The sequence below is a fragment of the Miniopterus schreibersii genome, assembly GCF_964146895.1.
Source record: "Miniopterus schreibersii genome assembly, chromosome: X".
Taxonomy (NCBI): domain Eukaryota; kingdom Metazoa; phylum Chordata; class Mammalia; order Chiroptera; family Miniopteridae; genus Miniopterus; species Miniopterus schreibersii.
Window position 1 is genome coordinate 99,749,527 of NC_138104.1, and position 25,176 is coordinate 99,774,702.

Genomic DNA, 25,176 nt, shown 5'->3' on the forward strand with positions numbered 1-25,176 from the left:
TCCCCCCAATTGACCCCCTCCACTTCACTCCCACCCCCTCCCCAGGCCATCACCCTGTCATTGTCTGCATCCATGGGTTATGCAGATATGCATATAACTTCTTTGGTTAATCTCCTCCCACTCTCCATCCCCCTTCCCTCTTCCCTCTGAAATATGATCGTCTGTTGCCTGCGTCAATGTCTCTGGATCCATTTAGTTCGTCAAATTCTTTTGTTCATCAGCTTCTTCTTAAAGAAGACCCTTCAACATTTCCTGTAGTGCTGGTCTGGTGGTGATGAACTCCTTCAGCTTTTTCTTATCTGTGAAGCTCTTTACCTGACCTTCAATTCTAAATGATAGCTTTGCTGGGTAGAGCAATCTTGGTTGTAGTTCCATGTTTTTCATCACTTTGAATATTTCTTGCCACTCCCTTCTGGCCTGCAAGGTTTCTGTTGACAAATCAGCTGACAGTCGTGTGGGTGCTCCCTTGTAGGGAACTAACTGCTTTTCTCTTGCTGCTTTTAAGATTCTCTCTTTGCCTTTAACCTTTGGCATTTTAATTATGATGGGTCTTGCTGTGGGCCTCTTTGGGTTCCTCTTGTTTGGGACCCTCTGTGCTTTCTGGACTTAAGTCTATTTCTTTCCTCAAGTAGGGGAAGTTTTCTGCAATTATTTTTTCAAATAGGTTTTCAATTTCTTGGTCTCTTTCTTCCCATTCTGGCACCCCAATAACACGAATGCTGGGCCTCTTGAACTTGTCCCAGAGGCTCCTCATACTATCTTCATATTTCTGGATTTTGTTTTCTTTTTGCTCTTCTGGTTGGGTGCTTTTTGTTTCCTCATGTTCCAAATTGCTGATTTGATTCTCAGCGTCCTCTACTCTACTGTTGATTCCCTGTAAATTATTCTTCATTTCAGCTCGTGTAGCCTTCATTTCAAATTGGTACTTTATTATGTTATCGATTTTCTCAGTTATTTCCCTAATAGTCTGCCTAAACATCCTTATAAACAAAATTCTGAACTCTGTATCTGTTAGCTTGCTTGGATCTATTTCATTTAGTTCCTCTTCTAGAGATTTCTTTTGTTCTTTCCTTTGTGACATGTTTCTTTGCCTCCCCATTTTGGCTGCTTCCAGGTGTTTGTTTCTATGTATTAGGTAGAGCTGCTGTGTCTCCTGGAATTTGTAGAGTGGCTTTGTGTAGTAGGTGTCCCGTAGGGTGCAGTGGCTCAGCCTCCCCAGTCCCCTGAGCTGGGCCCTCTAGGTGCTCCCCTGTGTGGGCTCTGTGCACTGTCCTGTTGTAGTTGAGCCTTGGTTGCTGTTGGCGTCCCTGGGAGGAACTGACCCCCAGGCCAGTAAGCTGTGAGGACCCGCTGCAGCTACAGCCAGAGAGCTGCTGTGCTGGAGACACCCCCATGGAGCAGGATTTACTTCAGTGGGGCTTTGGTGTTCACCAAGGGCGCCCCTTGAGTGTCACTCGTGGATGTGGCAGGGTTGTAATCTAGCGTGCTCGAGTCTGACCACCAGGTGCACTGTCCCTGAGGCCTCCCGGGAGGTGCACAGTCAGCCTGTGCCAGTGCCTTGCCCAGGGCCCCCCAGCATGAGCTACTCAGCAAACCGTAGTTGGCTGCTCCTTGTGCTGGGCTTGGAGGAGCCCAGGAGAGGCCCAGCTATGAGCCAGTGCAGCTGCCGCTAGTGCCAGGCCTGGGGCCGCTTATCAAGCCGCATGGGGCAGCTGCTGCTTGTTTGAGAGATTTTAGGAGAGTCCTAAGCATGAGGCTCGAGAGGCCACTTGCACAGAAAAGCCCCTGGGAATGGCCCGGATGAGCCTGCAGATGGGGAGGGGCGGGGCCTCCGGGAATCACGGGGCGGGGCCAAAGGTGGGTCAGGTGCTGGCGATTCAAACATGGCGCCTGCCTGCGGGCTGTGCGGGGAGGACTCGCCACAGGAGCCATGGCCTCCGCCAGCCCTTCTGCCCGGGAGGAAGCCGCCCTCCGCCTGTCGCCCGGATCTCAGGCAGGTCAGTCCCTCCCCGAGTGTCCCGGGTCCTTTCAGGCTGCTCCTGGCGCTGGGCTCAGAGGGAGCGTCCGAGTGAGTCCGCGCCGGGCCCTTGAGAGGAGCTGCCGGGGCTCCCGCGGCCTCCGCGACCCTCAGGGACAGTCCCCGCTGGGTTCACAGCCCGAAGTGTGGGGACGTCTCTTCCCAGCCTGGAGCCCTGGGCTGGGGCCTGCTGTGGGGCTGGGACCCCTGCTCCTCCGGGAAACCCCCACCGCCGAGATCCCCTCCCGGGTTTCCCCGCGTCACCGGGTGTGGGCCTGGCCGCGTCTCTGATTCAGCCCCGACCCGCCCGCGTCTCCCCCTCCTACCGGTCTCGGTGCTGCTTCAGCCCCCTGATTGCGGGGCTTCTGTTCAGCCGGATCTCAGGAGGCTCTGAGGGATGGTGGTTCTGGGTTTTAGTTGTGATTTTGATGTGGTTGCGGGAGGCGGCGGGGGCAGCTGTGACCTGCACCGCCATCTTGTTTCTCCAGCCCCCCAGATTCATTTTTAACCGTTTGCTACTTTTGCTTTCTCTCTTTCTCTCTCTGTACATACACATTATTATTTTTTTAGATTTTAAATTTATTATTATATTTGCTTGATCATTTGAGAGCAAGTACAAATATTATAACCTAAGTAATGTCACTCACAAATGCTTCAGCATGTAACTTCTGTTAACGAGGACATGCCTTTATATAACCATAATGCAATGATCAAATTCCGGAAATCTAACACAAATACAATACTATTGTTTAATATATATGTCATATTCCATTTTCTCTAATTGTTCCAACAATATCCTTTATAATCATTCATTTTCTTCTAATCCAGGATCCAACCCAGAGTCATGGCCTTTAGTTATCTAGTTTCCCTTGATATAGAACAGTTTCTCATTCTTTCTTTGTTGTTCATGACTTTAACCTGTTTATACTAAGGAATTGATGGTTTATGGGGCTACTTTTCTAGGAATATGTGCATATTTTAAAACCCATGGGAATAGGACCAAAAAATCCAAAGAAATGAAATTGTAATATCAGAGTGTAATACCGTGTCTACAACAAACTAATGTCTCTCGAAACAGCCTAGAAACCTACAAGGTCTTAGTAGAGAGTAGTTCAAGAAGAGTCTCTAGGTGGAGAGGGTTGGTTCTACATGTGGCTTCAACTCTTTCCTTCTTGATTTTTTATTCATCTTACAGATTTCTTATTTTGATCCGAGGGGAATTCTGCTCCTCCTTTACAACCCTGACTCAGGGAAGTATATGGAGAGAATAATAACCACTTTGCTGTGTCACTGGAAGGACATGAGAAAATGTATGTAAAGCATCCAGCACAGTGTTTGGCTCAGAGTAGGTGTTCAATAAGCAGTGGGCGTTAGTAATATTATTCCCTTAGTTTAACTCAGCTCAGCTTACCTGAAAAGGCCAGCATTAAAAAAACTTTACTGTTAATGAGAATTAAACAGAAATTATTACAGAAACCACAATGAGTTAAGTTTATAAAACAGTTTCTGACCTTGAGCTTTCCCAGCAGCCTCGCATTTATACTGTACTGGTTAAAAATTTGGATTTGGGTAATTGAATTATGAGCTCTCCATTATTAGGTGTGTGACATTGGCCATGTCTCTTTAACTTATCTGAAAAAATGGAGGCTAATATGACCTGTTTTCACAGAGTTGTCAAGAGGGCTACGTAAGAAAATGTTTTACAAGTACTGGATACAGTAGCTGGCAAATGATAAGTGTTTAATAAGTATTACCTATAACTTTCTATAAACATTCAAAGTACAGTAACTACAGGACCTGACACAACCCCAAGAGGACCTAGACTAGACTTTGCCCTGGAAAGGCAAGCACAGTGGGTGGGGAGCAGGTGGCCTGGCTTCCTCCAAGCTGCTGGGAAGGACAATAGCCTGCTCTGTTGCAGGCAGGGAGGGGGCGGGAAGGGTATCTGATACCCAGGTTTCCCCTATGTAACAATGAGAATGCAAAATGAGGATAAGCACGGCATATTCTCGGAGGTTGGTAGGAAAATCAGTAGATTCTGTCCTGGCATTGAGTCCTTTTACTGTCATGTCTTTCTTCCACCAACCCTCAAAAGAGCTCAGTTGGTGACTACCTTTTATGACTACTTGAAATTACCTTTTTGTAATGCTTTCAACCATTGACTTCTGCTCTCTTCATTTGATGCATAGACATACAGAAGCCCATCTTTATAGACAATCTGGAAAGGAGAAGATTTGGTGCATTTACCTCTAATTGTATCATAGTTCACTCTGGTGCAACTGCAAATTTTCTATTATCCAAAAGAAACCTTGAGTTTGCTTATATAATATATCCATTAGCTCTGAAATTAGGTAGAAAAAAATCTAGTTATTTTTATCCTCTACCTTTCATTTTTTTTATCCCAGAAACCTCTACACTTTGGAAAATCACAGCAGAGAATTGGAAAATTAGAAAATGTTAGCTATAACAGGTGTCTTAGGAGTGTTCTGGTCTACCTACCTACCCAGCGCATGACTCTCTTTACAGCCATTTGGAAAATGTTTATCTGCTCTATTCTTAGAAATACCTTCAGGGATAGAATGTCCTTCACTTTTACTATGCCATCCCTGCCAATTTTCATATATTCCGATCATTATATAATTCATGCTTACATCCCTGTTAACTTATCCCCTTGAGTCATGTCCTACCCTAACAATTCCTAGCATAAGTCATTTTTCTATTCCTTAAGACGCTTATTTAAATGTTTGAGGATTACGATGTCTCCCAAGATCCTTCTCTAGTTTATTCACTTTTATGGGGAAATAACACAGACCATTTATTAAATAACTACTAGTTTTGGGAATCTTTCCTAGATGCTTAAATATTTTAATCCTGTTTCAGCTTCGTGCAAAATATATGATTATGCCCATTTTGCAAGTGAAAAATAAATTCGGAGAGGAACTGAGTATGTTGTCGATGGTTAAACAAATATAAACAGCGGCTAGGAGCTGTGTGGGGCTCCAAGGCCTGTGTTCTTCCATGAGCACACACTCCCCTGGTTTCTCCCAATTGGGTGATGATCGTTTTTAAAGTGGGAAGTACAGATTGTTCAGCAATCAGATTATTTTATTTTATTTCATTTTGGGGCATAGTAGTTTCTCACTAGCACAGGATAGTCTGAACATCAGAAGGGCAGTCCATCTGCCTTTAGATCAGAAAGATAAATATTCATGGTATAATAAAAGTAGGGCTTGACTTAGTTCAAGCCACTTTCCAAGGGTACTGTAGGCACACTCTCCATGGCATACCATTTTAAGATAATACTTCAGGGTAAAATTAAAATGCCTTAGCATGCTGCGCAAAGCCTTTCTGATGTGGCCCTGCCCACCTTTCCAGACTCATCTCTTTCACTCTTTTGCAGGGCTGCTTTATTCATATATACTGTTGGAGCTCTCTAAACCTGTAATACTGTTTTACCTATGACATCTGTGACAAGATGCCTTGACACCTGATGTTTCTTTTGTTTCACTGTTCTTCCTGTTTTTGCTGGGTTCTTCCCCACCCACCTCCAGTAGAAAGTCTCCCTGACCTCTTGGAATGAAGAGTGAAGCTTTTGCTTCCTAGTGCACCATGGTTACTCTGCTGACCTTCACTTTAACACTCACCCTCATTGTGTTATAATGATCTGTAAATGCCTTGAGAACAGGGATGACATTTTATTTCTTATAGTGTGCCTAGTACCTTGTAGCACATTGGATATGCCCGGCAATGTCTGATGAAAGAGATTGTCAGAGCCCAAGGCAAGTCAGGCCACTGGGGCTTACTCACTTTTCTTCCTCTCTTTCTAGTGAAGGCAGATGGGTACATAGAATTTTAGCAAACTGCCCAACTCCTATCTAGAAATGTCCCAAGCCTTGTCATTGTCTTAATGAATCATTTGCAACATCTTTATTTATCCCCGCTATATTGGGTTCATAATACCAAATATTAAAAGAAGAGCCATGCATCCAATGGAATGTTGCCTCTCCCCTTACCTGAAATGGGTACTGTCTCTCCACAGGGGTCTGCTCCTCGAGATTGACTTTCTCCACACACCTGATTTTCTTAATCTCAATTGATCCTTTTTTGCTGCCTCTTTTCTGAATGAAAAAACAACAACATATAAGCTGCCTTGTGCGATACACAATGGTGCACAAAGAAAAGCATAAAGTTAAGGTTATGCTTGGGAGGGGGATTGGGAAATGCAGTAGGCATGTGAGACTCATTCCAATTCTTCTATAATAGTCAAAATCCAATTACAGAAGAATATATTTTCAAGTATGAACAGAAACTCATATATGCCTCCCAAAGCAAGTCTTCAGGCAGCACTTAATAATTTTGTTTGATAATCTTGAAACACATTTCAAATTAGCTGCAATGTTGTTAATCTGCTCAGGAAAACCAAGATTTAACTCCACAAAGCATCTTCACTTTGTTTCAATTATAAGACAGTATTTCAGTATTTCTACTGAGACAGAATTCTCAACTGTATAGAAATAGTCTGATTCCCAACGTTGTGTTAAGGCAGGATTTCTCACTTTCAGCACTATTTGGGGCCAAATCATTCTTTGTGGTGGGGGCTGTCCTGTGCATTATAAAATATTTAGCAGCATCCCCAGTAGAAGTCAGTGGTACACTACTCCCACCAATTATGACAACCAAAAATGTCCCCTGCCATTGTTAAATGTCCTCTGGGGGGCAAAAGCACCCTCAGTTGAGAACCACTGTTCTAATGTGATTTGTAATTTGTCTTTGTAAAGTGAGCCAATGTTTTAAAATCCTTTATTCTTGAATTAATTACACCTTGGTTAAGAAAAGACAAGTGTAATGAGCGCAAGTTGATCTTTACTGTGTAGGCTAAGAAATCTGATACTGTTTCATTGTAATTAAGCACTTTGTGGAGCCTTAAGAAAAATAAATAGTATAAAAACAATGGAATAAATAGGGTCTCACCATTTTGTCATATTCATAGTAGGAGAGGTTTGTTTTGGTCAATACAAAAAGGCGCTCTTTGTAATTATTTGGTGACATTTTCTTCTTTTGCTGTGACCTTTTGAGAAGAAGTTCTTCTAGAATGGATTTTGTATCCATACTGTCGTCCTAAATAAAATAATTAAAATGAGTATTTGCATCATCTAGCTAGGTTCTCTTTTACTTTCATAATTTTCATTCAACGATTTTTCATTCAGGGATAATATAAATAATATAATTTTTAAAGTTAGGTTTAGATTTATAGAGGAAAAGTAACTAAGCAGGCTCTTAACACGTACCTGGGTTTTTCCCTATTGCTTTGGCTTTGACTTTTATAAGTATGCTTAATTTTTATAGTATTTTATGCATTTTACTCATCTCCTACTCTAGATCATAAATTCACCGTCTTCATACTACCTTCCAGACCATCTCATCAAAATTCTCCTTATTCCTTGAGCATTCTATAGGCATTTGTTGAATTGAACTGAATAGAATCAAACTTTTAAAAATTTGAACTCCACACAGCTCACCATGTCTGAAGTAACTGATCAACTGAAATTTCTCTCTATTAATGTGACCAGTTGTTTGACCAAATTATCCAAAGCACTGTGAGACTGATATCATTTTAAATAACACCCACAGTCCCTGATCATGATCAGATCTTTAACATAAAGGACATGGGCTTACTCTTCAATATTTCTGAGAATAAAACATTTTAAATGATGTAAAAAGAGATAAAAAACTAAACAATGGTACTTTAAAAACTAAAAACACTCTTTTCCTCCCCAAACCATGTGTAACATTAAAAGGTAAAGAATTTCTGGAAAATAAATGCATTAATTTTCTGGTGCTACTAAAATTATTGCTTCAACCCTCAGTCTGATATCAGGTCTGATCATGAAAAGTAGTGTTCAGCAAGCAATAGGCCACAAGAGAGAAACTTTCTTATATTCTTTGCTTTGTGAAATCACATCATTATTAGCAGTCACATGCCTAGTAATTACCATCTTTCTTTGTTTATTGATAATTTGAAGTAATTAACTTTACTTACCTTACGTTAGAGAGAGATGAAGTGTGCTTCTGGCTCCTTAATTTTAACTCTCAAGCTCTAAGCAAAAAGTTACAGCTCTGAAGCACCATCACTCATATTCCCTCTGGCTATGCCAGGGTCATGTATTAGAAAGAAGATATTTGCATACTATTTATCACTCTGGATCAGGAAGCACCCACATGGGCATTGCTCTGTCTGGATGGAGGCAGGTGCCAAGTGAACCTGTCCAATTACTAATGGACAGTTCTCACTGGCCCTGGAATGTGGTGAGCCCACAGTGGCAGGGAAGTGGGAAGAATGGGAGACTAAGAAACACAGCTTGGCATTGAACAAACCATGGTCAGGCCCAGCCAGCTTCCATTTTGCTATGGACCATGCCACTCTAGAAAATCAGGGAATCCAAGAAATCAGCTTTAATTATTTATTTACATAGATCAGAAGATGATTAATCTCTCAGATGTTCTCCAAGGGCATCATTTGATTTATACGTAGAAGTAGTAATCTAGGCAGAAGTAGAAACAGAAATCTTATCCATTAAATATGGTCACTTTTTGTTTTGAATATTGTTTTATCTGGGGAGGAAAAAAGCACCATAAAATTATTTTGCAAAAGTAGAATGGGTTTATTTTGAGCACAATGGCTACTATTTACCATGGTCACTGTTTGTTTGTTTGTTTATTTATTTATTTATTTATTTTTGCCCTGAACAGGGCAGAGATCAGGGTGTAGTAAACCCTGCAGGACCTGGGGATGCAGGTAACACATCTACCTTTCACCTTTGTCTCTATTAGAGACTACACACACGCCTGTTCAGCTAAGATTATTTTCTATACCCAAAGTCCATGGCTGAAAGAGAATTTGCTTGACGACTTATTAAAAATATGGAGGGTCTACTTTGTGTGAGTTAAAGTCCCCTTTTGGGCATACTTGTAGGGCACTTTTGCCTTTTACTTTTCTGCATTTAAAAAGTGACTAACAAAGCAAAAAGGGAAAACTGAAAACCCTTCTCAAATGTCTTTTATATCCACAGCTAATATATTACTCCTCAAAGCAGAGTGCTGGTTAAATAGGTCTGGTTAGTAGAATTGAAAGTTTACTTTTCAAATTTTTTCAGTTGCTGAATCAATTTGTAACATTAAGAACAGTGTTTTGGAAATGTAAATCCTAGCATCCAAGGTAGTAATCAGCCTTTCCCAGTCCTGCATGATGATTCACGCACTTTTGTGTTTATAGACCTTTCACATCCATCACATTAAAGAGTGTTGAAAAAGAAGATAGCATTGGGGGGAATTTCACCGAAAAAGTTAATATGGTGACTCATAGAAACCAAATGAAATTCACAAAGTTGCTTCTGTTTATTGAAGGGAAGAACATTGATTAGAAAGGAAGGTACCAAGTTCTCAAGCACATTCTCTAATAAATATCCAAGGATTTATACATGTTGTGTCTGAAGCAATATAATTTGTCACAAGAATAATTTCAACAAAATTATTCTTTCCAAAATCATGCTCTTTGTGAATTCTTTGGCTTTCATTTTAAATATTATGTGTGATATATGTTTATTCTGCAAAGCCAAGAACTACAGACAAGCACATGAAAAACCCTGTCAACATTTTGGTGAACATTCCTTTAGATTTTTTCAAGTATATACATGCATGTGTTTATTTTTACAAAAATGAGTCCACACCCTGGCCGGTGGCTCAGTTAGTTGGAGTGTCGCCCTGTGCGCCAAAAAGGTTGTGGGTTCCAGTCCTGGTCAGGGCGCACACCTAAGCTGTGGGTTTCATCCCCAGTCGGGGCACATGTAGGAGGCAACCTCAATGTTTCTCACATCGATGTTTCTCTCTCTGTCTCTGTCTCCCTCTCCCTTCCTGTCTCTCTAAAATAAAAAATAAAAAAAAATCAATAAACATGTCCTAGGATGAGGATTTTTAAAAAACCCCTCACATACTGTGTATATGGGTCTATAATCTGTTGTTCTCATATAACAAACACTTGGAGCCACATGTCTTTGAAGTCCTTCGAAGTTCCACTGCTGAAGCTATACTCATGCTTCCTAAGAAACTTGAAGAACCCTGTTTGGATGACACACTTTTGTCATTTCTAGATCAGTTTCTTTTAAGGCAATACCTAGTTCCTTCTCTAGCTTGAACCTGCCTTTCTCCTTCTATTTGCCTCTGTCCCTTTCTTCTCTCTTCTCCTAGATTAGTCTAGATTCTAAATTGAAGACATTTCTGTAGTCTCCCTTCATATAGGAGGTAATAATCAGTGATGACTCAAATGTCTGTCAAAAGACTAGCAAAGTTGGCTCCATCTATCCTTATTTTAGGGAAATTCAGTTGGGAAGATACAAAAACTTTCAAAATAAAATGAGATCTTAAAGCTAGTCTGTATTAACCAGAAATCTATTTTCATAGAGGAAATGGTAAGATTTGGCTGGAATCTCATATCACCACCTACATAAAAGAGACACATCAATTTGCCTACCAAATAGCCCAGGCTACCTATTTCCATAAGCTCATGAAACTAGAAAGAGACTAAGTGCAGGGAGGCAAAAAAACAAAAACAAAACCCCAAAAGCAAAAAACGGACAGAAATCAATATACTATTCTCTATAAGGAAGCCAGCAACCATTGCGTACCCTATAACATGCATAAACGATGCATGCTGAATTAACATGACTTGGAATCAATAGGGTTATTTAGTATTTATAAGGAAATGATATCATGAGAGTAGGGAGTTCAACTTTGCAGATCTATTCAACACACTTGAATTTGAGCCTCCAGTGTGTTCAAAGTGACAAGGAGCAGGTTTGAGACCAAGGTTTCATAACTGGTTAATATGGAAGGTTGCTGTAGGGTGGGAGACTCCAAAGGCTTGGAGGAGGTGATAGTACTGTCATTTGTGAGCTGTGTCACCTGACCAAGCCCTTTCCCTGCTATAGATGTCAGTTTTCTGATCTGTAAAATGAGATGGGCAACAGCTCTTTCAGTTTATGTGACTTAAATGAGAAATCTTATGTGAAAATAACAGGCACACTGTGGGCACGGAATCACGATTTAAAAAGAAGGTGGAAGGAAACAACTCATGTGCTAGAGCAGAGTCTGTTGTCTTTGCTACAAAAGGCCTGAGAAAGGAAAAGTTGTGTGTGTGTGTGTGTGTGTTTTTTTCTTAAGATAATCAAGAAAGATGTTATGGAATAGAGAACATTAAAATTGGACCTTGAAGGGTATGAGTGATTGTAGTAATAATAATCTTACCTAACATTTAAGGAGGGATCACTGTGTGCCATGCACTACTTAAAGCAGTTAAAAAACACGCTTCTGTTTACTGATCACAGCCATCCTATTGGGTAGGCCAAGAAACCCCCACCCTATGGGGTCGGTCAGAACACCCCCATCCTATGGGGTGAGTTATAACAAAGTCCCCCTGTGGGGTAGGTTGCAACCTCATTCCCAGCTCACAGCTGATGAAGCTGTGACAGACAGTAAATTGCCCATGCTACACTGCTAGTGCGGTGGAACTGGGATTTGTATCTAGGCAGCCTAACTCCACAGCACATATTCTTGACCATGATGCTAATGTTAGAGAAGGACTTGCCAGCTATGTAACCCTCCTAATCAGAGAAGGCTCTAACCTAATGCAGGAAGGCAGCCACAGAATATCAAAGCTGATAGGAACCCTAGCAGCCTAAGTGACTTAGCCAGAGCTGCAAAGCTCTGACCTGAGAGACACAACTCGGAGCCAGATTTCTAGTATCCTGTTTGGGGCACTGGCCACACCATCATGGCAGTAAATAGACTAAAAGAGATCTGTGTGTTCAGCTAAACATACTATAGTCTTGCATAAATTTGAGTATTAACAGACCCATGCAAGGGACATTTTATTGGCAATAACAGAAAGATGTGACCTATAAATAATCTTTCAGCAGGAACCTCTAAGGTGGTGATAAATAGCAAAACTCTAGCCCACATTTTGAAAATAGGTAAGAACATACAACTAAAGTTGGAATAAATTCTAAGTTGTGCAGAAATGGGGCAGGAGACAGGAAAGGAAGGAAGAAAAGCATATATAGTTAAATGGGGTCATTGGATAGTTCCCTCAGCCAAAAAGCATATTCCCTGACTGGCTCAGGATAGTGCCCTTAAGGCTTTATTCTTTAGAACTGAGACATGAGAGTAGCAATTCCTTACTCCGTTACTTAATTTAGTTATCCTTTCTTGCCCTACGTGCCATTTACCTAAAGTGTTTTTAAAAATGTTTTCTTATTGATTTCAGAGAGAGAAAGGGATAGGGAGAGAGAGAAACATCGATGTGAGAGAGAAGCATTGATCTGTCGCCTCCCTCATGTATCCCGACCTGGGACCGAACCTGCAACCTGGGTATGTGCCCCAACCGGGAATTGAAAACCAGCAGCCGACCTTTTGGTGTATGGGACAACGCTCAACCAGCTGAGCCACACCAGCTGGGGCTAGCTAAAGGTTTTGGTAGGTGTCAAGATATTAAAATAATCCATGTTGCAGCGGACGAAGTTGGGGAGGAAAGGAAAGATGCTTCCAGTGAGGAATGGGGGAGGGGGCTGGCAGTGGCTATGACAAAGCTAATTTTCAAATATTTGCCCCGGCCAGGCTTGCTTACCTTCCTGCTAAATAACTGAACAAAATATGATGGTAAATTAAACAGGAACAAAAAGCTAAACTCAGAATTAGGTAAACTGGTTCAAAAGTATAACTCTTAAGATGCTGGCCAAAGACAAGTACCAGCTCCACAGAACCTGCCAAATCCCACTTTCACATGATGTTATAAAGGAGAGAGAAAGCTACAATTGTCTTGGCATGATATGGACAGAAATCCTTTAACATTGACACTCAAGTTCTCAGCATTTTGAAACACCATATCTTAATTGCTCCAAAATGAATTTATGAAAACCAGATATTTGGGGAAATCCCATTGTTTGCACAAAGAAAGCGAGAATTCCAATTCCATTTTTGTTGGAGGTAAAATTTGTGTTAGATGTGAAATTCATCTTTGAAAAAGTCCCACAGAGCTTTTCTAAGCCCTTCCTTCTTTTCAGCTACCTCTTTCCTTCTGCTCCCTCCCCTTTGCCAGGGCACTCCTCTGGGTACCTTACTTAGGAGAAAAGCAAAATGTGATAAATCTGTGTCCTAATACCTTATGCTGAATTAGTTTAATACATAGCACTTCTGAAGGAATACAGCTTGGTATGTGCAAAAGCAGCCAGCTTTGGTGGGTTCAAATCCCTGCTCTGTCTGCATGCAACCTGGCTGTTACTTAACCCTGCTAAACCTCAGCTTCCCCATCTTAAAGGTAGAAAAAAAAAAATAACCACCTCAAAGGGTTAGGAGGAGTCAAGAGAAAATGGCGGTAAGATGCCTAGCACACTGGTAGATGTTTCAGAAACTCATATCCCTTCCTCTCATTACTCCATAGGAAAATTTTTAAAAAGACCATCGCAAAGTTTAAAAACCAAGTGACCGTCAACATAAACTTTCAGTACTCATCCCCTTTCCCCCAGCTCCTGGGGATAGAAGATAATGGAAGGCAGGAAATGTCCCCATGCATTCTCTAGTCAATAAGCACCTGCTCTGCAGATCTGTTACAAGCTTTCAATCCTGGAACTGGACCTCAAAATCAGGTTGAGCCAGCCCCTTAGTGACTGTGTATTTGTGTCACCAGATTTCTTACAAACCGATGTAAGATGTTACTCAAAGTGTACTCCCTGGACAGGCAGTGTCAGCATCACCTGAGAGCTTATTAGAAATGCAGAGTCTCAGTTCCCACCCAGACCTACCAAATCAGAATCTGGATTTTACCAAGATCCCCAGGTGATCTGTGTGCATAGGATATTTTGAAAAGCACTGACCTAGACCACATTAGAGTGTACTAATTTTTAAATCTAATGAAATCATCACAATCCACAAGAATTTTCAAAATTATATGGATGTGGGTATAGCTTAGGGTTCACCTCCCTCCCATCTTTCTATCTCCATCTAAAACACCCCTAAGTTGATTTAGGGAGACTTCAGGAACCCAAGAACAGATATCTGTAGCTAAAATAATATCATAAAAACAAAGAAAGAGAAAAGAAAGAATGACTAACATTTCTTTGCCTTTCAGAAGCAGTTATGAAGCCAATATGAAAAGTCATTGAAAGGTGATGCCTAATATATAGTAAGGAGAAAATCAGACAAAACAACACAAAGCTAGATGGAGCTGGTGGTGATACACACACAACATAACAGCTGCCCTGAACAAGATTTTGAGCCAGGGACCCCCACGTTACATGGCCCCATCCAAAGTCCTGGAGGAGCCCCAGCAATTTCATATTAATATTTTTTTGTATTTTTAAAAGCTGGCTCCCAAATTTTGTGAATTTCAGGCTCTACAACACCCGTATTCAAACCTGTGTTCCCGTATGACATGACATTGCACAGGCACCTGCTGATTAAACGCACCATTTTGGCTTGTCCTGCCGCCCGGTCCACCGAGGTAAAGTCAGTCTGCTCTTGCAGGAACACAGCCCCAGTTGTCCTCCTTCTAGCAGCAGCAGATTGTCTCACATTTTCCCGGCTGCTGGGTCAGAAATGGCTACATTACTCAGTGCCCCCAAAACATTTATTGTCCTGCAAGGCCTTACACAATCCCACAGGAAACCACGCTCAACACTTAGCCAACACTTGTTGATCTGATTGAATGCAACAAAAACGGAGACAAAAGCATATTTCTTAAAGGTTCCAACTTTGATAACCACGGCTCCTGCTTTTCCCAGGCAGCTCTCGGGTACATGTGATAACCCTGCCTTTGTTTATAGAACTCGATGCTGGAAAGGACAAGAAAATATTTCTGTAAAACCCCATTCTGACGCTGACTTCTCTCACATAAGTCAGGAAACCATGAGGTAATGCTAAAGTGCGCAGAGGACAAGCAATGAAAACTTCAACTCAACACTGGACAGAAGGAGGCGGGAGAATATATGAGAAAGGGCAGTTAGTATGGCTGAAAAAGCACATTTCCACTGCTTAGATTATTAAAAAATCCAGAAATGGAGAAGAGATAAGTTTTGCTGATGTACCATGCACCAAGATTGTAATGAAAAAGTGTGATTGTCACTTGACATCATTATGACAACATCACAGCTTTCACTTTATTCTTTCCTCCATTTTCTCTGGTGCACCCTGGCCGTTTACATGAAATAAATCTAATGCCTTATTTTATGCTCTGCTATGGACAGCCAAGAAAATTAATCATCCTACTGGCATGCATTGGCCCACTGTTTACTTATAAATCTTTGGCTACTTTAACTTATTGGTAAACACCTATGGTGTGATGAAATCTTGGGTTGGCAGAGGAAAGTGAAGCTACTGACATTCAGTGAGGTAGTCTTTTGAGTGGACACAGGATTAGCATCATTTATTTCATCCATTCAGCCAGTCAAATCTTATTGAGAATCTTCCATGTGCTAAGCAATCTGTTAGGGGCTGGAGACACAGTGATAAACACGATAGAGATAGCTCACATCTTCAGCGGGCTTATGTCTAGTAGAGAAAGAACTGCAAGTAAGGATCCCATTACAGTAGAGTGTGAAAAAATAACTTGCAGAGATTTTTATTTTATTTTATTTTAGAGAAGAAGGGAGAGGGAGAGAGAGAGAGAAACAGGGATGTGAGAGTGAAACATCTATTGGCTGCCTCCTGCACACCCCCTACTAGAGATCGAGCCCCAAACTCAGGCAAGTGCCCTGACTGGTAATCAAACCTGCAACATTTCTGTGCACAACCAACTGAGCCACACCGGCCAGGGCTTGCAGAGATATTTTTAATATTTCTATTTGAAACTGGGATTCAGGGAAAGACAAAGTGGTTGAACTGTGGAAACACCTGCCACAATCTCTTGGGATTCCCATCCCTTCTTGGGCCTTGAAACACTCAAGGGCAGTTGGGAGGAGTGGTTTCCTCTGAGTTAAAATGTCAAGATTTATTTACTTATTCTCTATTCATACACTTCCTCTGCCACTTCTCCCGAGCCTTTCTTTGACTCCATATTTTCCATATCTTTAGTTTAATTCTAACTTATTATGTCAACCTGCTCTTTCGATTACAAAATTCATTTGCTCAAATTCTAGTCTGCCTTGTCACCTCTACCCAGCAAGACCCTTAGGAATTTTCTCTAAAGCTTGTTCATGCAAGTCTTCAGCAGGCAACAAGCTTCCCATAAGGATGCAGCATGAGATAATTTGACTTCATGACATAAACAAGCTTGTTCATTTGAGAGTAGTAGTGCTTATATTTTTAGAATAAGAAAGAATCTGATAGGATCCATTATTTGTGTGTGTATGTGTGTGTGTGTGTGTGTGTGTGTGTGTGTGTGTGTATGTGTGTGGTGGGAGGAGAGAGAGAGAGAGAGAGTGACAGAGAGAGAGAGGGACTTTCTTTTGGCTTACCTCTATTTTTCTCTCACTTAAAACAATTCATTTGACTCATGGCTTTAAATAACACCTGTATGCTTATGATTCCAAACTTCAGTCAGATCCTCTCCCCTAAATTCCAGACTTGTATTTGATGGTTAACTTATCTATCTATATTTGGAATATCTGATACACATGTCAACCTTGACATATCCAAAGCTGACCTCCCGACTAGCCCCTCAAACTAGCTTCTTTTACAGCCTTCCCACTTCTCAGCTAATAGCTGCTTTATCCTTTCAGTTGCTCAGGCCAAGGAATGTGGAATCAACCTTGACTCTTACCCTTCCTTCATACCCAACATCCAGTCTTTGTTGAAATATGATCTTCAAAGTATATCTCAAATTTGGCCATGTTTTACTACCTCTACTGCTATCTACTGGTCTATGTTGACACCATCTCTCACCTGGAATATTGCTCTCCCTGCTTTCACTCTTGCTCCCTGCAGTCTTCTCCACTAACTAGCCAGAGTGATTTTTCTAAATGTAAGTCAAATGCTGCCACTTCTCTAGTCTGAACCCTTCAGTGCCCCATGCCCCCTATCTTCTGGTCCTCTAGTACCATCTCTTACATCTCATTACTCTTCTACCTCACATAGCCACTCCTAAAACTAGACTCCTTGCTACTTCTACAATATTCTGAGCACCATTTGCCCCAGGTCCTTTGCATTGGCCCTCTCCTCTGCTCAGCAAACTGTCACAGCTATATGCCTGGTTCATTTCCTCATCTCCAGGCTCTGCTTCAAATAGCATCTTCCTAATGAGGCCGACCCGGACCTCTCTACTTAATACTACAACCCCACTCTAACTAGTGCTCCAATTTCCCTTACTCAGTTCTACTTGTTCTTCCTACCACTCAGCAATTAAAACCTACTACATAATTTACTTGTTTATTACCTTTAATGTTGATCTCTCCTCACTAAAGAGCAAGCCCACAGGGCTCCAATAGCTTCTCTCCGTAGCCTGAGCTTTTTCCACAGGAATCTCTTCATTGGGGGCTTCACTCCATCATCTCTTACACTTATTCATTCTGGTGCTAAAATAATCAACTTGGAGGTTGGGATCTGATGCGAATCATTTACGCTTACTAGCATTGAAGATTAATGTATCACTTCTCGTAAGGGTGCCTGCATGTTAAACCTCAGATTCGACAATGGAACAAATAGCCTTGTTCCTCATGAAAGGAGATGGGTGAGTGAAGGGTGGAGGTGGACACGAAAAGGTTTGTTGTTTTGTTATGACCTTGCTTGACATCTGAAATCTTTATAGACTATTGGCATTTGGTCAATTTCATTCCTACTTTTTATTGGAAGGTAAGGATTTGGGGTCTAGATGGGGTTGGCAAACTATGACTACTGCCTGTTTTTGTAAATAATATTTTTTGGAACACAACCCTGGCCATTTGTTTTACGTATTGTGTGTGGCTGCTTTTGTTCTACAATGGGAGACTCAAGTAGTTGTGACAGAGATCATATGTCCACAAGTCTCAACTATTTACTATCTGGCCTTCACAGGAAAATTTTGCCAACTCATGCTCTAGAAGACTCCTGCCAGCTGTGGAAGTGACCTAATAGCTTGGAATTTAGTTGAACAGCTCAGTTCAACAGACACTCACTGAATTGTACTGTGTTCAAGGCCCCAGAGTTGGAAGCAAAGAAGGTAAGCAAAAGGGTTATCTTTATTAAACCCTTCCAGCCATGATTCCTACTTTGATTCAAATTAGTTTTTCCCAAAATTTTATCATGAAAACTTTGAAATACAGAAAAGTTTTAAAAAATTGTATGGTGAGTATACATCACCATCTAGATTCTACAATTACATTTTACATTTGCTTTGTCATTTAGCGATTTACGCACCTCTCTATTCATCCATCTGTCCACCTTATTGGTATTACTACTACTAGTATTGTTATTTTTTGGTGCAAAGTAAGTTGCAGGACTCAGTATACTTCATCCATAAACACCACAGTGTACAAACTATTAACTGGAGGTTAATTCACATTAGCCTTTATTTCAACTACAATACTATGATCTTGAAAGCAGCCCTCATTTGGCCAGAAGACACAATCTTACAAAAGCTGAAAAATGAGAAAGGTTATCATGGCAACTGAGATAAGTATCAAGGGAATCATTCACCTAAATTTCTGTATTTCCCTGGTTCAAAGATGAATTGGCCTTTCAGGGCTGAGAGCGTTTTGCTTGTGTTGAATTCTAGGAAAGTTCTGTTGCTTAAAAGAATGGGTCTTAAGCCATTTTTTTCTGGCACACTGCCAAAAGCCCATGGGAAAGACAGGAACACAGTTGCGAGTTTTGTGCAACAGTTGATTACATGTAGCTTCTGGGCCAGAGCTGTGGTCGATGGAACAAACCAGGTTTGTGAAGATTGCTTTCAGAGGGTGGAAATGGGAGTCACATATTCTCATTTTTTCTGGATATATTTGGTTGTCCTCAACCACCAACACACTAATGGCCTTCATAAACTTCATAAACAAAAGTATCAGTCCCAGACTTTGAGCCAATTGATTTCCTGGGTCTAGTGAGTTTGAATCCCTAATATGGAAAAATCCAGAGATATTTGTCATTTAATGAACAGCAGCTACAGTGCCCTGGGAGGCACATCACCAAAGCCTAACCAATCTGCAAGAAAGTATTTTTGAGTTGACTACTTGAAGGAGGAAAAAAGTTGCAAATAATGAAATGTGCAAGATGTCCATATATTTCTATAAAAATATCTTTCAGAAGAAAGTTAGTCATACAGAAGAGAAAAATATAATTTTTGAGTAAAGAGAGAAAAATGTCAAATAAAATCTGTTTATGTGGGTATCTTTAAAGATTATAATGGTGTTATTTGAAGGCTCTCTTTATTGTCATTATCAGCATGGAGTTTTCTTTGTTTCCCAGGATTCCAAAGACCATCGATGGTCTATTTACACACTCATATATCCAGCTGACTGCTTCACATCTCCATCTGGGTGGCAAATGACAGGGAGAAAAGTGCTCAAAGCTCTATGTCACATTTCTCAGCTCAAAAATGATCCCTCCTATAGTGAAACATTACATGCTCCATATTCTATTTGTAAAAATTTCTCCCCTCCTAGCTTTGTTTTCCTCACTTTACGTCTTCTAGCTTTTCAGACCTGACAATGCATGACCTTGGACTTAGCTTCTACCCATCACTGGATTCTCAAAGAGAAGAAGGAAGGGAAGCTCTCACTCCTGTTACAGTTTCGAAAGTAGAGGGGATTCTGAGGCCCAGAGGAAGATTTGAAAAGGCAATAAACTGAAAACCTCCCCAAGAGTATTTCACATACATTGTAGAAGTGGGCAAAAATGTAAAGCGAAGTCATTCTCTCCTGTTTTCTTTTATTATGAAGCTACCCCTGTGAATGCTACTTGTAACAGAGGAGCCTTTCGGTACACCTGAACTCACAAGGTTATTGCTATGGCCTATGGGATCCAACATTTAATCTCTTAAGTCTAGTTTAATAATTGTTGATCTTGCTGGATGGCTGGTTGCCTTGGTAATAACATTTAAATTGACATATCTGCTTTCTAATAGGGTAAATATTTGTAAAAGTTTTCCTTTAGCCCAGAGAGCTTTGGAAATCCAGCTCATCTCTCCTATCACTATAAAAAGCATATTTTCCACTTATCTATTATCACAAAACAAATGACTTGGAAACTGGGTGGCTTAAAAAAAAATTATTTGCTCATAATTCTGTGGGTCTGGAAGTTGGGAAGGACACAGTTGGACATTCACATCTCATTAACTGCGTCATCTGGGGCTAGAGGATCCACTCCTAAGATGGCTTCTTTGTCTATATGTCTGGGTTCTCAGTGTCTTTGGCCTCTGCCTCTTTCTTCACCTGGCATTTCTTCCTCCAGGACCTCTCCTCCATATGGCATGAGCTTCTCTCAGAATGGTGGTCTCAGAGCCATTGCTCTTCTTACAGTGTATCTGGCATCCAAGAGGCAGGAAGCAGAATCTGCCAGGCCATTTCTGTACCACGCCCAGAATTGGCACAGTGTCACTTCCATCATGTTGCATTGGTAAAACAGCCACAAGCCCTGCCTAGACTCAAAAGGAAGAGAGGTAAATTCCACTTGTGATGGGAGGGTGGGAGTGTCAAGGTCACATTACAGAAGAAGACAGGTGTGATGGGAAATACTGTTGGGACCATCTTAGGAAAACAGAATTTTCCAAAGGACGATAAACAGTGACTCTGGTCAACAATAAGTGTGATGATTGCTGTGTCAAATATCTCACCCAGACTTGAAAGGACAGAAAGGGAAGTTTTCCCAGAGGGAGTGATATCCCAGCTGAGAGCTGAAAGATGCATGGGGATAAGCCACATCAGAAGAGAGGAAGTTCCAGATAGAGTCACAGCAAGCCAACAAGAGGGAGAATGCACATTCCAGAGCCTAAAAGAAGTTCAGCATGGTGGAAAGGGGGGCTGCTTGTGTGTGTGCATGTGTGTGTTTGTCAGTCCTTAAACAGGTATCATTGTGTTGAGGGTGAGACCAGGTTAATGACATCCCAGGACTTTCTCTTAAGGTCATTGAAGGTTTTAGGCAGTTATTCCATTTCTCCAAGACTTGGAGAATGGATTGTCCAGTGGTAGGCCTGAACGCAAGAAGAGTGGGATGGCTATAAGAGAAGATGGATGGTGGCAGTCAAAATGTGAAAGACTGGATGTATTTAAGAGATTAAGATCAGAATCCATAGGATTTCAAGGGGAAAGAGTGAGGAGAAAGCTTGCATTTCAGGCTCAGGCAACTGGCTAAATGTTGAACTTTTTTTTTTTTTTTTTAAATATATCTTTATTGATTTCAGAGAGAGGAAAGGAGGGGGATAGAGAGAGATAGAAACATCAATGATGAGAGAATCATTGATGGGGCTGCCTAGACCACAACCCGGGCATGTGCCCTGACCGGGAATTGAACCCCAATTGCCTGGATCCCAGGTCAACGCTCAGCTGCCGAGCCACGCCCAGCTGGGCCAAATGTTGAACTTTTTGTTAAGGAAGGCAGAAGCATTTACAGTAAACCCTTGGTTTTGCAGACCTCAATTTAATGGACTCTGGATTTAATGGACAAAATTTCCAGTCCATATGTCATATGTGAAAATTAACATCCTATTAATTTTAAAATGCTCTTAACCAAGATTTGCTTATAATTAAGTTAACAGGTTTTGTTTTGTTTTGTTTTGTTATTAATTCACTTATTTTTAACAAATTTTAGTGAATAGGCCATATGTTGGAAAAAACACTGTAGTAATTTCACTGACAAATAAATATTACGTATCTACAACTATAGTCTACATATTTAAATCCAAAAGTTACTCCTAAAAACAATGTTTGGTGGATTAGCTTGTGATCACACTGCAGTGGGAGTGGTAATTGGTCCTGTTGTCACATGGGGTGACTTTATGCAGCAGTTTTAATTCGCCCACCATTGTTCTGAGGTATGCTAAGCCACACCCCAGCCGTGTGCTTTTGTTTACTCCTGGTGACTGGTGAATGCACGCATTTACTAGACCTATTCAGTATTGATTTAAAATTACAGTAAAATTACAGTAATACATATAGAAAACTTTTCTGTGAAATTTAACTTTTCATACATACTTAATTCTAGTTACACAAACCTGTCTATATAAGTAAAAACAGGTAAACTAATTTGTCCATTTTTTAACATACTCATTTGGAAAACCTACTTTATTATATAATGGACTTCTGGCTGTAATGGATACCCCTTTGCCACATTTAGCCTGTTGTATCGAGGTTTTACTGTACTAAAGATTGCAGAGTGCCAGAGTGCCCCTGCTTCTATTTTATTTGGAGACAGTTGCAGAAGTGAGTATAATGATGATGTAAGACACAATACTTTATTTCATGGCACTTTTAATGCTCATGTGTATTATCTCACTTGACCTTGAGTCATCTAAGTAGATGGGGAGGGGTTTTAAGCCCCACTGACATAAGAAATCCAGGGGAATGTCCTGCTTCTACTACCAATGTCTTTTAGAGCAGGGGTCGGCAATCCAGGCCTACGGCCACATCTGGCCCACTACCTAGTTTTCACAGCCTGTGAGCTAAGAATGGTTTTTACATTTTTAAGTGGTGGAAATAAAAAATCAAAAGAGGAATAACATTTCCTGACAAGTGAAAATAATATGAAATTCAAATTTCAGTATCCATAACTAAGGTTTCACTGAAACAGCCACACCCTTTTCTGGTGTTTAGAGGACAGAAACATATCCCTGGTACCCCTGGCTAACCTAGCAATGTGATCTCATATGTGGCTTCTAATGAACAAAATAAACTGACAAACAATAGAAACAGAGGCAAGGAGACATGGAACAGACTGACAGCTGTCAGAGAGGATGGGGGAGAGGGGAACGGGAAGAAAGAAGGTGAAGGGATTAGCCTAGGAACATACATATGTAACCCATAGACACGTACAACAGGGTGGTGATGGATAGAGGAAAGGGGGTGTGTAGGCTGGGTGGAGGTGGGCGACAAAGGGGGGTAAAATGAGGACAGTTGCAATAGTGTCAATAATAGAAATAAAGAAAAAATAATCTAGCAATGGAAAAAAAAAAAAAGAATCCTAGCAATTAACTAGCTCCCTTCACTGGCTTCTGTAACTCCACCTTCCCTTGGGAAAACTCTCCAGTGCCTCAGCCCAGCCTTTCTAAGGGGCAAACAGCAGGCAGCTTATTTATGTAACAAACAATTGTGTAGTGCTTAGGACCTGCCCAGCTCACTTAATCCTCCTCACAACTCTAGGAGGCTGTATTGTATAATCGACAACACCCCCGTTTTACAATGCAAGAAACAAGGCTGAGCCACCTGCGAAAGGTCACAGGGCTAGAAAGCGGTGGAGCAGAATTCAAACCTGGGCAGCCAGGCTCTGCGGCTGGCGTGGCAAGCAGGCTCCGGTTAGGCGGGTTTTCTACAGAGTGGGGCTGGGACCCTCACCACGATCGGAGATCAGAGCACCCGCCTGCCCGCACACCGCTCTGGGGGTCCCGTCCCCCCGCCCTTCCTGGCTCCCAGGCGCTGCTCTTCCCGGTGGGCGGGGCTCCGCGGCGAAAGGGCTGCGGAGCGGGCTGGGGAGCGGGAAGGGTGCAGCTAGAGCATCGGCACAGCCGCTTGTCAATAACGAATGTCGCCCCTGCCCAGTGCCCCGGGTGAACTCCGGTCCCCCGCCTCCCTGCGCTGCGGCGAAGCGCTGAGTCACGGTGAGGCTGCTTCCCCGCGCCCTCCACGCCCGCCTCCCTGCGCTCCTGCCCGCTGCGAGCCCGCACCGCTGCACAGACTCCAGCCGTTGCCGCGTGAGTGAGTACTAGGGCGCTCACGGGTTGGGGGGGGGGGGTCCAGCTTCAGGGAGCAGCACCCAGCCTTCCCCATCCTACTTCAGACTCCTACGGGAGTCTCCGAGGGAGATGCCAAGAGATGCTGAGTAGTCCTTTGCAGTTTGGTGAAAGTGGTAGCCGGCTTCTCTTTCTGAATTCTAGAAGCCTGGAAGGACCCAGAAATAGTCCAGATGGGGTCAAAATACTTTCGAATTGCTTGTTTGTAGGTGATAGCTGTTCTGTAGGGCTTCGAAGCTTGAGCTTATTTCTGTGCCCCACAGTCCAGCATCCAATAAATATTGATTGCCTGCTCCTCTTTACAGCGGGCCTTGACTGATGGGGAGAGCGTTGCCAGGTAGAGTACTTTGAATAATAACAGCTGACCTCAGAGCGCTGACTGCACTCCTTTGAGGAAGGCAGTCTTATCACCCCTGTTTTACCGATGGAAAAACTGAGGAATGAGAGACTTAGCAATTGGCCTCAGGTCACACAGCTGGTACGTGGGGAAGTTGGGATGCAAACCCAGGCTGTCTGGCTCCAGGATTTATGCTTCTTGCTAAAGCATCTATTGGTTTGGGTAGGAATCTTTGAAGGAATAGATTATGTTTCTCTTGAAGGAGAGCTTTAGGGATTGCAGTTACTGTCTGCAAGCATTTGAAGACGAAAAGGGACTGATTATACTTGTTCTGTGCTCAGTCCTGAAATCTGGGATGCATTGTCAAGGGCACCTCCTCCAGGAGTTTCCTGTGCTCTTGAAGACTTCATGAGAAAGTGCAAAGATTTCTTGCCAGAAAAGTTGGTCCTGGATTTCAGGAATAAATGTATCTTTGAATTTGATTACCTTCAAAGATCCCTTTCAATGCCATGATCTTCAGATTCTAGAGAGAGTGACTGACCTCTTGTTTTTCTCCATGTCCTCTACGTCACCATGCAATGCTCTCTCAGCCTCACTGGTAGCACCTGCTTCATGGGGCAGTGGGGGGTGGGGAGGGGCAAGCTGAGACATTTCAATGAGGTAAAGCAGATGAAGTACCCATATTGCTAAACCTTGTAGAAGATGGCTGTAGGATCACATGAGATAACAATTGTAAATAATTAGTGCCTGGAAACCAAGTAAGTACTCAAACACATTCACCATCATGACTGCAGCTTAAAACACCTAACCCACATCTCGTACATAGTAAGAAATCAATGAACTGTAGCTGTTAGTGTTTTGGGCAAGTCTGATTTTAATATCCTTTATTTTGTAGTGCTTGGATGTGACTTAGGGCTTAGTGACTTC

At 41.9% G+C, this 25,176-nt stretch overlaps 2 protein-coding genes across 3 annotated transcripts in view; one reads left to right on the plus strand and one right to left on the minus strand.

Moving 5' to 3' along the window:
• BMX (BMX non-receptor tyrosine kinase) overlaps positions 1–14,765 on the minus strand; it is a 44,150-nt gene extending 29,385 nt beyond the window's left edge. The window contains exons 1-4 of the mRNA XM_081126721.1: positions 14,534–14,765; positions 6,989–7,135; positions 6,031–6,135; positions 4,154–4,235 (exon numbers count right to left, since the gene is read on the minus strand). Of these exons, the coding sequence (XP_080982847.1) occupies positions 4,154–4,235; positions 6,031–6,135; positions 6,989–7,135; positions 14,534–14,536 (337 nt within the window). The 5' untranslated portion in view covers positions 14,537–14,765. The remainder of the gene's footprint in view (positions 1–4,153; positions 4,236–6,030; positions 6,136–6,988; positions 7,136–14,533) is intronic.
• An 8,637-nt stretch (positions 14,766–23,402) lies between these two features.
• PIR (pirin) overlaps positions 23,403–25,176 on the plus strand; it is an 83,890-nt gene continuing 82,116 nt past the window's right edge. Inside the window, exon 1 of one of the 2 annotated variants that reach the window (XM_081126071.1) lies at positions 23,403–23,873. In XM_081126071.1, coding sequence (XP_080982197.1) covers positions 23,705–23,873 — 169 coding nt within the window. In that variant the 5' untranslated portion in view covers positions 23,403–23,704. Of the gene's footprint in view, positions 23,878–25,176 lie in introns of both variants that reach the window. The other variant, XM_081126072.1, reaches the window with a different exon arrangement.